At 45.0% G+C, this 15074-nt stretch overlaps 1 protein-coding gene across 1 annotated transcript in view; it reads left to right on the forward strand.

The window, feature by feature from the left end:
• Positions 1-15074, forward strand: part of TYRO3 (TYRO3 protein tyrosine kinase) — a 35422-nt gene that overhangs the window by 18840 nt on the left and 1508 nt on the right. The window contains exons 8-16 of the mRNA XM_010290126.1: positions 196-340; positions 4600-4729; positions 5575-5675; positions 6740-6835; positions 10250-10330; positions 12056-12148; positions 12872-12993; positions 13301-13410; positions 14879-15038. Coding sequence (XP_010288428.1) covers positions 196-340; positions 4600-4729; positions 5575-5675; positions 6740-6835; positions 10250-10330; positions 12056-12148; positions 12872-12993; positions 13301-13410; positions 14879-15038 — 1038 coding nt within the window. The remainder of the gene's footprint in view (positions 1-195; positions 341-4599; positions 4730-5574; positions 5676-6739; positions 6836-10249; positions 10331-12055; positions 12149-12871; positions 12994-13300; positions 13411-14878; positions 15039-15074) is intronic.

The following is a 15074-nucleotide window of genomic DNA, read 5'->3' on the forward strand; positions in this document are numbered from 1 at the left end:
TTTTCAAAAAGAGAAACCCAAGATGACAGCCCAAGTTAGTGGCAAAACTGAGACTAGAGCCCAGGAGTCACAACCCCCAACTCTTGTTATAGCACCAATGAAGTACACAGTGATGTTTTGGTTTTGTTTTAAAGGTGAAGTGTTAGACTAGATTCCTTTTAAGACAACCTACAGATTGTTGCCGTTTGCTCTCAGGGGGAGATGATCGTACAGGATACAAAAGCTAACCTCACAACGTGGAATCCTCTCAAAGACCTGATCATCAGGGTGTGTGTGCTGAACTCTGCAGGATGCGGGCCCTGGAGTGACCTCTTCCTGCTTGAAGCCCAAGAGGTCATGGGTGAGTGTCCACTGCCTTTGCCTCAGTTTGGGGGAAAAAATCCGAAGTGCTGGGACTGCTGTTTTTCTCCGACTCTTCTCCTTTCACTGCTTACAGCTGACTGAGCCACGTGGCTTTATACGACAGCACAGTTCATCAAGCAGAGTAGAAATTAAATAATATTTAAAGAGCTGGTATGAATACAACAGCTTCTGGCCACTGCTGTGTCATCTTTAACAGGCTTTTGCTGTGCTTAGTGCAAAGCAGGGCAAGGGGAGACACAACGGAAAAGGTGCAAACAAAGGGTTGAAATCCTTCATTTAAGCTTAAGCCACACACATTTACAAGAGTAAATGAGACAGAAAACTCCTCTACATAGGTTCTCTTCTTTGATTTAATTTGAAGCCATTCCTGACAAGTTTCATTTGAGCCTGATTTAAACCGTAGCCTCGTGGAGCTTTGTAATGGTTTTACTGAATGTGTTTATGTTAAACCAGTTTAGTTCTCTCCATGGAAGAGCTGAGCTGCTGGTAGAAGAGGGAGATGATGGTACAGAAGCTGTACCGTGCAACCTGGACCACATGGAAGGGTTTGTTGGAAGCAAAGAACATGCATGTGTGGAGTGTATGCCTGGTGATAAAGGACAGTTAGGCTCATCTGCACTGGCTTGCTTCCTGCTTGTATTTCTCAGTGAATGGGAAATGAGAGTCGGGCCATGGAGAAAGGCAGGATGTCATGTGGGGAGACGGGTAGAAGACGAGGATGCTGCTTGTGAAGGACACTGTAAAACAACGAAGAGGGAGACATTCTGTGTAAAAATACGTATTGGTGATAAGAAGTTTGTGAGGTGCAATCATGCAAAAATCCCACAGTCTCCTGGGGTTTTGTGCCCAGCGCTTGTGGCAGGATGCAACAGCAATCTCTAACCTCTGATGCTGACCCACCTGCTGCTGCTTTCTTCCCGCTCCACGTGTCTTTTGAGGAATCACATGGACATTGATCCCTCCTGATCTCTCCACACCTAGTGATGACAGGAGGAACCTAGAGTGGGGTTCCCAGGCAAGCAGGAGGTGGGGATAAGAGTAACCAGGAGAGAACTGTAGCCTTACTTGCAGTAGTGGATCTAACGCTGGTTTTAATGTGCACATCGCTCAGAAAGGGCCCTTGGCAACCTGGTTCTTGTGATGTAGTCAGTACTGATGGTTATGTTTGACCACACAGTCACTGTGGGATCAAAGCCCTCACATTATTTAAAGCAGAATGAAGGGGTGCAGAGGTCCAGAGCTGACTCTACTAAAGGTTAGGCATCGGCTCCATCAATTTTTTTCTCATGCTTTTTGCTTGGGTATTTTCTGTGGCACCCAAATGCAGAGAAAAGTACCTGAAAGGACTAGAAGATCCCTTTGGAAAATGGCCAGCACTGGCAAGAAGCCCCAGGAAATGCAGAGGATTTGCATTTTACAGGGAGCTGGAATGGGATAACCCTGAAAGCACAATAAGTTTGCTTGTTTTTATTTACAAACCACTTCAAAAAGAGTAGCATCAGGAGTGGTGCTTGTTTTGGCCAAATGCTGTCTGAAAGCACCTATATTTCTTCACCAGCATAACAGGCTGGAATTAAAGGTTCACTGTGGAAACACTGACAGGCCTTAAACCACAGAGCTGCAGAAAGACTGCAGTTTTGTTTCAGGCCTGGTAGAAAATTTAAGTTGCTTCCTTTCCTAAAATAGCAGACTGGCGCTGGTTGCTTTATGTGAGAAATGCCAGGAGTGGTTTCTGACCAGCTCCCAGTGCGGCAGTAGGGATGACTAAGCTTGTATAAACTTTAAGTTGTATTTGTCATCACAGCAAAGCTTGTGGGAGCTCCACCCTGCTTATGCAGAGATCCTGTGCACTATTAAGAAAGATTGTTTTAATATTTTCGGAAACATTCTTGGTAGAAGCCTCTCTCTTTCATTGCGGAGAGGAACAGAATATTCTAATAGCTTTTGCCTATCTTTTCCTATCTGTAATCTTCATGATTGTATGCAGGAGAGGACTCTTGGATTATGTTGTTTGCACACCTTTGTGATATAAAACCTGCTACAGAAATAAAAATATCTCATCATCAAAGGGCTCCTAAATACTCATTTAAGCTCATCTAATAATACTGTCTTCTCTCTATCTTGTGCAGTCTTAAGGCATATGCCAGTTGGAAAAGAGGGATGCAGGAGATGGGGGAGAGACAGAGTTGGGGGAGGAGAGGCAACTCGGTCTTTACTTGGGCTGTAGCCATCCTCTCTAGCTCAGTGGCACGAATGGGAAGCAATGACCTGTGGGGCAGAGGAGGAGAAGCAGCGAATTTCAACATTCATTTCTATTTCTGCCATATTTGCTATAAACTGTAGGGTGGGCTCCTGATTCCTAGTAGTTTAGTAACAGGGAGAATAATTTAGTTTGTTTTGTTTTCATCCGTCCTCCTTTTGGAGGGACCCCCCTGGAAGATGACCTAAATCCCTGCTCTTTCACCAGGCCAGGTAGCAGACAGAGACTAGAAAAATGGGCCAAGGGAGGTTTGTCTCACCGTAGGAGGAAGGAAATCTTACTGAGGACCTTCTACATCGCTGCTGTTAATTGTTTTTTACCCTGATTGTTTGGCAGAAACGGCCCAAGTGATTGGCTTGGGAACTGTGGAGAGGGTTGGAGTTACCTTTCGTTGTATTTTCATTCCACTTCTGTTTTTGATCCCTCTCCCTCCTCATAAGCAGCCTTGAAGGCTGGTGGAAAGGTGCAGCAAGAGGGATTATCGTAAAACCCAGAGCCTATAAAAACTTCTGGGTGGGAAAAGAATATGTGATTCACTAAAGGAGATAAGATGCTGGAAAAGAGGTGCTAAAGCCCTGATAATTTGTTTGAAGTGGAGGAGTACTAGTCTGCTTCCTCACTGGTCCAGAATTCTGTTTCCTTAAGCTCTCCCTGTTTGTTAGACTAACAGTGCTTCTTAAAAACCTGAAGGATAAGACTCGACAATGTAACTAGTATTCGAGCCGTAGAAGCCTTTTGCCTGCCAGGACTCTGCCAGTAAGGATGTCTGACTCCTCTTCACATACATGTGTGCAGAGGTTCATCTAAATCTCAGCCCATTAACCGAACGCCTCTTTTAAGGACAGGTTTACTTATAGTCTCAGGACATATAACATAATAGGATTACTTGCATCATCAAAGATGATTCTTCCTTAGCTTCTGGTAAAGCACAGTCAACTGCTGAAGGTGAGCAAGGGAGCGTGAGGATGAGGGAGGTGCTTAGGACTTGTTAACCGTTCTTGTTTGCTCTTAAACAATTTGGAGATATGAGGGCTATCCGAGATTTTAATAAACCCATTCAAATTCCCATTTAATCTTTAGTAATTGTATTTGGAGAAGAAATCTCTCAGGGAATTGGATTAATTTATCTGTTGTTTTCCAAGCATAGTTAATATTCTTTTATTCATAACCATATTGCTTATCTCCCTTCTCTGGCAGCTTACTCAGATTGGCAGCATCTCCATTTCTTCTGTAGACAATTTGTAGTCAAAAGGATACATGCTCTGGGAGCAAACATTAGACCAGAACTGGAACCTGCATGCTGCCTAACTTATTTCTTGACTCGCAGGGCACTTTTTAAAATTCACCTTTTCTTTGGCAGAGAGACATTGAGAAGTTACAACCAACCAACAGCATTGGGAAGTTACAGCCAATACCAAGTCCCACAGGGTGCTTCTCTTTGTGGGAGGGGTGAGAGAGCAAATGTAAATATTTTCAACCAGATTGCCATGAGGCAATTGTCTTTCTCTATTGTCTTTCAAAATGTTATCTGGTTGGCATTCAGGCAGTACTGTGTATCCTGGTCAAGGTTCTGCTGGCTGCCTTAAACAGGACAAGGTGAAACCTGCACAGAACATGCTCATATTAAGCAACCTTTTTGTCCTGAGACTCCAGTTTAAAGCGCTCCAGATCTTGAGCTCATGTAAAGTAGTATAATCTGGAACAGCACCTTTTACTTTCTTGAGGCTCAAAACTAAGAATAAGTTCTGATAACTGGATGCATCTGCTCTGACTTTGCTGTGTGAAACAGATAGTTTTTGTGATGATTGACTGAGTAGCTGTTTATGCCAAATTCCAGTGTACAATGGTTCACTGTGTACACCAGATCCAGCAGCATGGCTTTTCCATTTAAAAGCAAAAAGAAGAAATATCCCAGTATGGTCTGTTTACCATTGACAGTCTTCTATTTCCTGACTGGTGTTTTCTCCGTCATCTAGGTGGCCAGAGACAACCTCCTTATGGAACATCCTGGGTTCCTGTGGCATTGGGCATTCTCACAGCTCTGGTCACAGCTGTTGCCCTGGCTCTTATTCTCCTTCGAAAAAGAAGAAAGGAGACTCGGTTTGGGTAAGGGAGGTTCTCCTTCTGCTAAAGAGATCTTTTCTTTCTCCTCTCGTGTGGTTTCTGACTCAATTATTTTTCAAAAACCATTGTTGATTGAGTACTTTTGGCACTTTCTTTGGATAACTGTTTTTTCACAATTTGAGGGGTGACCCTGTATTAGAGACTCACAGGAAAGTGCCCTACCTTTTCTTCAAAATGAGAATACCAAAAATACAGTAGAAAAAATGTTATGTCAATAGCTGGGCTTTATTAGAATATGGAAATATAAATGAGATCAAGGTAATTCTGTAAGTCCTTAGAGCACTGCTGCTTAAGAGATTCAAAGAGAAAAGACCCACAGATTAATCATCTTCTGTGTTCTTATGGACTGGGCCCTTTTATCCCATGCTAGTTTTCAGTCTATCAGCTGCTTGTAACTTCCTGACTGCCCAGAACCCTTTGGATCCCCAGGAAAGTCTCCTTTCCATCACCTCTCACACTTGGCTGTGGGTTGCTGCCTGCTGCAAGCAAGGTTACCATTCTTTTCTGAGACTCCCAGACCTCCCTCCCACAGCAGCATCTCTGTTTATGTGGCTCTCGTAACTTGCCCCAACCTGCAGCTTCTCCCAGGCGCTCTGGTCTGGTCGAGTGATTCCCCTCTTTTGGGAGGCTCCCACCCCCTCTAGGTGCATCAGCAAGGCAGCATAAACCTGTCATTACTCCTTTCCAGCTACACCCTCTTTAACAAAACAGTCTGTAGTATTTATATGGCAAGGGGTGAGAGATCATCCATACTGTTCAACACACCGTTTTAGAAGTGAATGACCCATTGTAATCCATAACCCTTGTGTGTCTTTTCTGCCTTCTAGCCATGCCTTTGGCAGTGTGGTTGGCAGAGGTGATCCAGCAGTCCATTTCAGAGCCGCCAGGTCTTTTAACAGGGAGGGCCCAGAGCTCATTGAAGCAACATGTAAGTAAAATGACCTGAGTGATTCTGCCTGAGAAGCTGTGTTCATGCATGTACTATGCTGTCTCTTCGTTTTCCCTGAAACTGATGTTTTTGGATCAAGAACGTGGGATTAATTGACAAGGAGGCTTAGACACTCTGGATGGCAGAGGTGAAAGGCCAGAACTGCTGTTGCCACACCAATTACATAGCGCTTGCTAATTACAGCTACAGTCATTGTGTATATTAGCGCAAAGCGTAAATTCGCCACTCCCCTGCCCCAGTTTCACTCTACAGGGACTCCTCCGACTGTAATATTATGCAACAGTGAGATAAATACGGCTTAACAATATTAGCAGTATGCTTCAAACTCAGTGTGCTGAGCTGTGCTACAAGCATGAACCAATTAATCAGTCTTGAAAGGCCAGGAATTAGTAACTTCTCAAACAGGAGATTGAGTCCCAGCAATGGCCAGAGTTAAGATGATCCATTTCTGTCTCCTGGTTCAGCAAGGGCATGGCTCTCTGTAGCAGCACTGCATGGCTGAGTTAGGATGATGCTTCAGCTGTCGTTGACTTTGCTCCCCTGGGTTTAGAGGTCTCCCCATTAAATCTAGTGACTGTAAACTGTTGGACATTCCGTGATCCTCTCAGCCCAGCCAGGTACTGTGAGACTTGTATTGTACTTAAAATAGTCTGAGCGCCAGTCAGTAAAAACTGCAGCAGCTCCATCAACTTAAACGAAGTTGTATGAACCAGTGTCTTATCAGTGTCCCTTCTGATTGGATTTTGCCTTCTCAGCATTATTTACAGTAGTTCTGTATTCCTGTTGCTCTTGATGTGTTTAAGGGTGGTGTTATCACACCCTCTCCATTTCAGTACTGCTGGTACATTTTCTTGTGGTTGACAGTCACTGTCCTCTTGTCTGCAGTGAGGCTAGAGGACAGGGAAGGAAACTTGGTCTTTTGCAGATTTTCCTGCATAAAGTATGGGAATTGGATTGGAGACGGAGATTAGAACAAGTGACTCTTGATGTTGCGATAGAGTATTTAAGTATCCCTTATTTGATTCTTCCTTTGGTTTTTCCAGTGGAGAGCGTAGGGATCAGTGATGAGCTGAAGACAAAACTCAAAGATGTCCTAATCCAGGAACAGCAGTTCACCTTGGGAAGAATGTTGGGCAAGGGTAAGAACCAAACCTGAACAAGGCTTTACATTGAAAATCCCATTTCTGTTACCTTTGCTCTTGAGTAGGGAGAAGCAATTATAAGCAGCTTGTTTTCTCTCCTTCTGCTTGTAGATGGCAATTTAAATGGAACTTTCCCTTCTGCTGGGATAAAACATTTCAAAGGTTTAGCATAACTAAGAGGATATTGGCTAAGCCATTCCTATAATATGGCTCTACAGAGTCATGAACTTCAGCCTATGCTCAGCTTTCCAAAGTACTGTTGATTCACTGGTGCATGAATTCCTTTCAGAGATTTAAACAAAGGAATAATCAATTAAACTTCTGCTCTTTCTACTAACAAAGTGGTGCTATAGAATTCCTTCTATTTACATAAGCATGTGTCAGGTATTAAACGGGCTGAGACAATACAGAGACAGAGATGATCTACCTCAAACACTCCAGCCTTTCAAAAAATGTTGATTCAGTTTCAGATATTCTCAACGCCTGGGGTGGTTTGACTCCAGATTTTAGTTTGGGCTCTTACAGAGGCACATTTGGAACAGGTAGTGAATTTTGCTGACATTTGTCCTCATTAGTTCAGGTCCATAGGAGCTCTTCTGACTGTGGATCTCCATCTGGATCTCCCACACAGGTGCTCCTAACATTTCTCTGAGGTTTTCAGGTCAGGAGGGATGGGCAGAGTAAAGGTGAGATGCTTCTCACTTAACTTTAGCTAAAAGGTTGGCCCAGAAACTCTGTGTGAAAAAATGGTTTTGAATTTAGATTTCCCAGTTGATAGACCAGTGTGCTAACTGTTGAATCATCCTCCCCTACTTCTCAGGCTGAAGGCAATCTCTAGAAATAAGTGAAAACGTGTCATGATAAGGCCAATAAGTAAGAGAGGAGCATAAGTCAGGGATCATAAGCAACAGGAAGCTGAAATGTTTGGCTTCCTTTTTATTTATAAGACTAGTCTTATTGCAGTTTTCTTTGACACTTTCCCACTGGGAGCATTCTTTCGCTCCATCCCTCCTAGAACAAATGCGTTTCTTTCAGAGCAGGAAGATTACCTTCCTGCAGAAGTGGTCTCGGAGGGCTTAACAAAGTAATTAAGCAGATGTGTCCTCTGTTTGTGAGTGTCAGCTCTTGGCCAGTTTTTGTGATCCTGCTTCAACCATTCTGGGCTGTCCTCATCACAGGTAACAAACTGGAAGTTGGCTGCACTGGGGCCCCTGGGGATGGCCTTGGTGGGAAGATGCCAGCTGGCAGGATCTGGTCTGTGTTGTCAGACCCGTTCCCCCCATTCCCCCTCAGCATACAGGTTATAAGATGGCATGACTGCATTATCTGCAGTTCTACAGCTGAGCAACAAGCTGCATAACATGGAAGCAGCACAAAACGCCTTTGCTCCTTCCCATTTACCTCTTTTCTGGTCAGATCCACTGCTCGTGAAATAAGCATGTGCCGTTCAGCAGTGAAGGACGCTGGTGAAAAGCTAGTGGAAAGATAAGGTATTTGGGGTAGGTGTCCTGAGTGCCATACTTTGCTTACTTCTTTTCAATACCTGAGTTCCTCATACAAATTTTGGGTGGGATAAGTAGTTACAAAATTAGGCAGAGCAAATCTAGAGCCAGATCTAATGCAAAGAGGCTGTTACTCTGTGGTATAAAGCCATTTCAGGCTAAAATAATTTGAAGAGGATTTGGCTAGTTGCATTTCCTCTTATCTCCCTTAGAGGACACACCAGGGTAAACACTTCTTCCTGTGAATTAGCGTAACATGCACACATAAGTAGGTGTTCTATGTTTTGTCTGGTCAGTTGTGATTCATAGAAGTCCTTCTGTGAGTTTTGAGAGATTAAGCCTGATTGTGTCTCAAGTGGTTGAGTCATGGAGTCATAGAATAGTTTGGGTTGGAAGGGACCTCTAAAGGTCATCTAGTCCAATCCCCCTGCAATGAGCAGGGACATCTTCAACTAGATCAGGTTGCTCAGAGCCCCGTCCAACCTGACCTGGAAAGTTTCCAGGGATCGGGCATCTACCACCTCGCTGGGCAACCAGTGCCAGTGGTTCACCACCCTCACTGGGAAAAACACCTACCTTATATCTAGTCTAAATCTGCCCTCTTTTAGTTTAAAACCATTACTCCTTGTCCTATCACAACAGGCCTTGCTAAAAAGTCTGTCCCATCTTTCTCAGAAGCCCCCCTTAAGTACTGGAAGGCTGCAATAAGGTCTCCCTGGAGCCTTCTCTTCTCCAGGCTGAACAGCCCCAACTCTCTCAGCCTGTCCTCCTAGGAGAGGTGCTCCATCCCTCTGACCATTTTTGTGGCCCTCCTCTGGACCCGCTCCAACAGGCCCATGTCTTTCCTGTGCTGAGGGCTCCAGAGCTGGACAGAGTGCTCCAAGTGGGGTCTCACCAGAGCAGAGTAGAGGGGCAGAATCCCCTCCCTCGACCTGCTGGTGGCCACACTTCTTTGGGTGCAGCCCAGGATACAGTTGGCCTTCTGGGCTGAGAGCGCACATTGCCAGCTCATGTCCAGCTTTTTGTCCACCAGTACTTCCAAGTCCTTCTCGGCAGGGGTGGTTTTAATCCCTTCATTCCTCAGCCAGTACTAATACCGGGGGTTGCCCTGACCCAGGTGCAGGACCTTGCACTTGGCATTGTTGAACCTCATGAGGTTCACATGGGCCCATTCCTCGAGCTTGTCCAGGTCCCTGTGGATGGCATCCCAACCCTCAGGCATGTCAATGGCACTACTTAGCTTGGTCATCTGCAGATTTGCTGAGAGTGCACTCAATCCCACTGTACTGGTCCCAATACTGACCCCTGAGATACACCACTCATCACTGATCTCCATCTGCACGTTGAGCCATTGACCACTGCTCTCTGGATGTGACCATCCAACCAATTCTTGATCCACCCAACAGTCCACCCATCAAATCCATATCTTTCAAGTTTAGAGACAGATTTAGACAGTCCTGGCACCATTACTCCGCTCTGATGGCTGTCAGCACTGAGAGCTTCCTTAGCCAACCCATCCACTCACTGCTGCAGCTATTTAGCCCCCTCTCTGACCAGAGCCTCTCTCACTCATCCCTCATGATACGCCTTCTGCAGAAATGTCTGCCTGGGATCCCAGCTTATATTCTGACTCTGCATCGTCCATCTGGTAGAGGATTGCTTTCTTTCCCTCTTGTTTGCCTTCTGGACTGCCAGCACAGTGGCCTCTGTCTACTGGTAGGGCTACCTCTTCTAGGCATGTATGCTGAAAGCTGCTGGCTGGAACTGCAGAATGAAAAATGAAGCTGGTAGCTGCATTTCTTATGGTTATTCAGCTTGTTTGCCAGTGACCCCTGGAGTGAACCTGATGTGAATCATACTTTCTTCTCAAGAAGCTGTTCCTTCACTGCCTGCTCTGGTCATTTCACAGGGGAGTTTGGGTCAGTTCGAGAGGCACTACTGAAGCTAGAAGATGGCTCTTTCCAGAAAGTGGCGGTGAAGATGCTGAAAGGTAAGTGGGAGCAGAGCTATCTGAAGTACTTAAGAGAAGAAAGCTTGGAAAGATTAAATGCTTTCTGTCCTGTTCTCCAGCAAACAACCCCTGATGCTCTTTACTCCTCTCTGAGCTTCCCACTCAGCCACTCTACCCATGTTGTCTCCCATCCCTTTCATGTCAGTCTTTTTGTAGTGGAAGCTCTTCAGGGAAGGACCTTACCACCTTAGTTGCTTGTACAGCACCTAGCACGTGGTGAGTGCAGCCAAGACCAAGTCATAGCTACAGCTGCTTCTGTTGTATAGAGGATCTCGTTTAGTTGCTTGATTCAACACAGCACTACATCATTGGCACAGACTGCTCAGACAGGTCTGCTGTGCCCTAATAATTCAGCACTGAAAGATGGTATTCCTCCAAGCATATATCCCAGAATAAACAGAAGAGTGTTTGGGCTGAGTGCAGTGACAAGCTAACTCGGCCAAGCATATTTGACTAAGTAGTCTAACTCCCTTCTGATTTGTCATCTAATGAGTGTGCATAACAAGGGCAACTAACATGTTCATCAGGCAGAAGTCTATAACAAGAAAAGTGATTAATAGATAGGTGTAAGTCAAAGCAAGTATGTGCATGTATGTATGTGTATGTTAACCTATGTTATTTCACCCCTGTTGGCTGTAAGGCAAAAACTAACTGTGACTGACTTAAAGCAGAGCTTTAATTCACACTCACTTATCTCTGGAGCTGAGTTTGTCTGCCACAGAATACTGCTTTGTACTAAAGATACTAATACCACATTAGTGTTAAGTTGCATAATTTTCTCCAGTTTCAGCAATAATTCTAACCAGTTTGCAAGCTTTTGTATAGTCTGACTGTCTGCCTTCAGGCATCTAACTTGGGAACTCTCTGTCACCCTCCAGAGGCACCTTCCTTTCTACATTGACTGTAAAAAGGGAATCTACTTTTGTCTTCTCAATCATATTACTTGCCTAAAGCAGATAATGTGAATAACTTCCTACAGGTCTGAGTCTGATCTTGCAGCAGGACTGGAGGACGCCCGCTAAATGCAGCAGCAGCAGTGGGGGAAGTAGTCCAATGGGCTAATTCTTGTTTATGTTGATAAACCTCCATACATCTGGAGTAATAGCAATGAGAAATAATTTAGTCCAGATTTATGCTGATGTATGTCACTGCTGAAAATTTGGTTCAAGCTCTCCAGTAGTGTGGTTTTTTAAGAAATCATAGCTCCGGCACCTTAGAAGACTCAGTCATGCTAAGAGACGTAGAAGTGTTGATCTTTCATGCCATCCTTATCAGGGATGAATTGGGGTCTGCCGTGCCAGCCAGGGGCTCCAGGCCATCTCCCCAGTTTCAACATTTTCTTCAATTTTGTGTGACATCTCTTCTCCCCAACATTGTAGTTTAGGTCCTTTTAGCTAACTGATTCTTAACCTCTTTAACGCACGCATGATTTCCGTGGCTTCCAAGGAGAGTTGTTACTGAGAAGAGAGCTGCTAATCAGCAGGTCTTTATTCTGGCAAGAATCAATTTACCAGGTGTCCCTGATGTGTGCCTACTACCACCCATCCTAGGAGAAAGTGTCAGGCTCTGCTTTGTTGTAAACTGGCTCATCGAGCTATAGGTCTGAGAGGATGTGCTGTGCCACAAAGAACAAGCTTCTTATTATCAGTAGAGCCCCTGGGAACCTTTTCCTAAGAGGAAAACTTACAGTCACTTTTTTTCCAGCGGATATCTTCACCTCGACCGACATTGAAGAGTTCCTGCGAGAGGCTGCATGTATGAAGGAGTTTGACCACCCACATGTCACTAAGCTGATTGGTAAGCCAGCACTGCTGCTTGTGGGGCCTCGGAGAACTCCCTCTTCCCCATCTTGCACAGTCCCACGCAGCCTCACAAAGTCACCCCGCTGCTGTGCAGCAGCACCGTTAGTGCAGCCACCTCTGTGCTGCCTGGAGCCCTGCACGTATCAGCATTGCTCCTTCCCAGGCCTAGAGGGGGTTGGAGTGCGTGAGTGCACACACCACTTGCCCTCATACACCAGCAATAAGCATCTCTTATTTAAGCCATTTCTTTGGTTCTTGCAAAAACTACAAAGAGAGTTTGGCTGGCTGAGAAATGCCTGCAGCGCTGTGAAATGCGGACGGGTGGGTTGGTAGGCAAATAGAGGGAGAGGAGATTGTGCCTTTCCGAAATGCTGGGTAAAAAGCAAGACATTCATGGGTGGGCTTTTTTCCAGACTGTGGAGATTGCTCTGCAGACCCTGGGGTTTGGGGCTGTCTGGTCTGGAGTGATCCTAGAAACATTTCTAGCCAGTCCTGCAAGGAGAGCCGAGAGCCACTGGGCACTTAGTGCCGCCTCTGAAGCAAACAGGGTTAGAGGTGTCTTAACACCTCCTGGCATGAAGCCGTACAAAGGAGCTTGGAGCATAGAACTGACCCACCAAAACTGCACATTTTCCTCCAAACTGGTAAGAGAAAGCCGTAAGATTCCCCTTGGGACTGATCTGTTTGCTAAAACCCCTTTGCTGTGTGTCCTCGTTAGGAGTCAGTCTACGGAGCCGTCCCAAGGGCCGACTCCCAATTCCAATGGTGATCCTGCCCTTCATGAAGCATGGAGACCTTCATGCTTTTCTGCTGATGTCACGGATTGGGGAAAACCCCTTTGTAAGGCTCTCTTACTTCTGAATTCCTTGTGGGAGGGTATGGATTTTCAGAGAATGTAGTCGGATCAGTTCAGGGTTGCTCTCCCAAAGGCATTGGCAGATGACCAGATTTTAATACCAGAGGAAATTGTGGGATGTGATGTTGAAGCGTTGAAGTATTTAATTCCATGCATGTTGAGGAGCAGCTCCCCCGTTCCATCCCCTCCCCATATACCCCATCCCTGCTCAGTAATCTAGCAGCAAGTCTTACAGTTTTGCCATACATGCTTGAAAGCTTCTAGGAACAGAACTTAAACTATTTTTTTCAGAACTTGCCTGTTCAGACACTCCTCAAGTTCATGATTGACATTGCCAGTGGGATGGAGTACTTGAGCTCAAAAAATTTCATACACAGGGACCTTGCAGCTCGGAACTGCATGTAAGTGACCCGTGAGTTTTCAGAGAAAAGAAGGACCAGGGTGGGTGAGAGGGGGATGAGAAGCCTTTCACGTGACAGAAGTGGGGGGAGATCCTGTCCAAGGATGCTGGTCCTTGCATTTAGGTGATAATACACAAAGGGGAGCCATGGCTGTGGGGGGTGGGGGGGGTGTTGGTGGTGCTGGGAGCAGGGAGCTGCTCCTAATGTCCCACTTCCAAATTGACCCTATTTATAAGGAACTTTTCCATCATTGGTCTTCACATATATTTTCATAGGGTTGGTTACAGTATGTGTTTGTAATTAGTCACTCTAATGGCTGTGTGTCAGCAGGGGCTATTTGTTCCACAATATAATGTAACCAACAGGAGAGAATGGGTTTGCTTGTGTTAGGAGAAAGGAACTTTCATTGTAGCCTAAAATCTGTATTTCTTGTATCTATTTTGAGGACTTGATTATCACAGTATAAGAAATGTAGAATTGCCCTGAAATCTTGTGAAGAATCGCTTATGTGGAGAGTGCCTTTAGAAATAATTTTATGGTAAACATAACTGTATGATCCCACAGTGCTGTTCTTGTCCCCAAACTGCCTTGCCTGCTTGGAAAGGAAGAAAAGTCTTTTTTTATCCTTTCTTCTCTGCTTCTTCCCTGAGAACAGAGTAAGAAACAACCTATTTTGGCAGACAGAACTCTGCCTCTGAACAAAACCACGACAATGGGTAAAATCCACAATGAGACACAGATTTCCAAAGGCATTTGAATGTCCAGATGTACAGACAGGAGCCTGATAGTCATAACGAAAAACGATGGGTTAGCCTGCTTTGACATTTATGAGAAATGCATACTGATTTCCTATTTTTATACCTTTAAAAAAAATACAGACTTCCTTCAGTATGGAATGGCTATTTCATCAGATCTTCTGGGAAAAGCAAGAGAGTCCTTTATGAGACCTGGGAGCATGAAGTCTTTGTGGGCTTTACTTGCACTGTCTACCAACGTGTCTAGGTTTAAGTGGGTGACAGCAGTTGAGACCATTAAACAGGCCTGGAAAGAACAACTTGCAGATCTAGTTTGAGCAGATATAATGGGCAGTCTAGGCAAGCATCTATGTTTTTTTATTGCCTGTACAGGCTGTAGGCCTTAGTGGTAGCAATGAGCACTACAGATGTCCTCTCTTAATCTTGGAAAATACAGAAAGTATCTGACTTCACTATGGCTGACAGAGTAGGCCATCTAAGCACGGCTATTTCTTTACTTCCTTAGGCCTAATTATCTCCCTGTTAGTCTCAAGGAACTGATTTGAGACCACTAAACTATTTCACATTGGTCATCAAGCAGATGAAGTCATTATCCTTCTGGGCAATACTTGGTGAACTATATAACCAAGCTCCCTGGCCAGACAGGGACATAACTCTTTCTTGCCTGAGGTAGCCAGTAAATGCTTTTCTCAGTCATGAAAACTTGCCCTTAGGTTGGATGAAAACATGAACGTGAGTGTTGCAGACTTCGGGCTTTCTAAGAAAATCTACAGTGGAGACTACTACCGTCAGGGCTGTGCTTCCAAGCTGCCTGTGAAGTGGCTTGCTCTGGAAAGTCTGGCGGATAATCTGTACACGACACACAGTGATGTGGTGAGTTTTGCTCTGGTGCATTCAGGGACTGCCCAT

This window comes from Phaethon lepturus, unplaced genomic scaffold (assembly GCF_000687285.1).
Source record: "Phaethon lepturus isolate BGI_N335 unplaced genomic scaffold, ASM68728v1 scaffold34336, whole genome shotgun sequence".
NCBI classification, from domain to species: Eukaryota; Metazoa; Chordata; class Aves; order Phaethontiformes; family Phaethontidae; genus Phaethon; species Phaethon lepturus.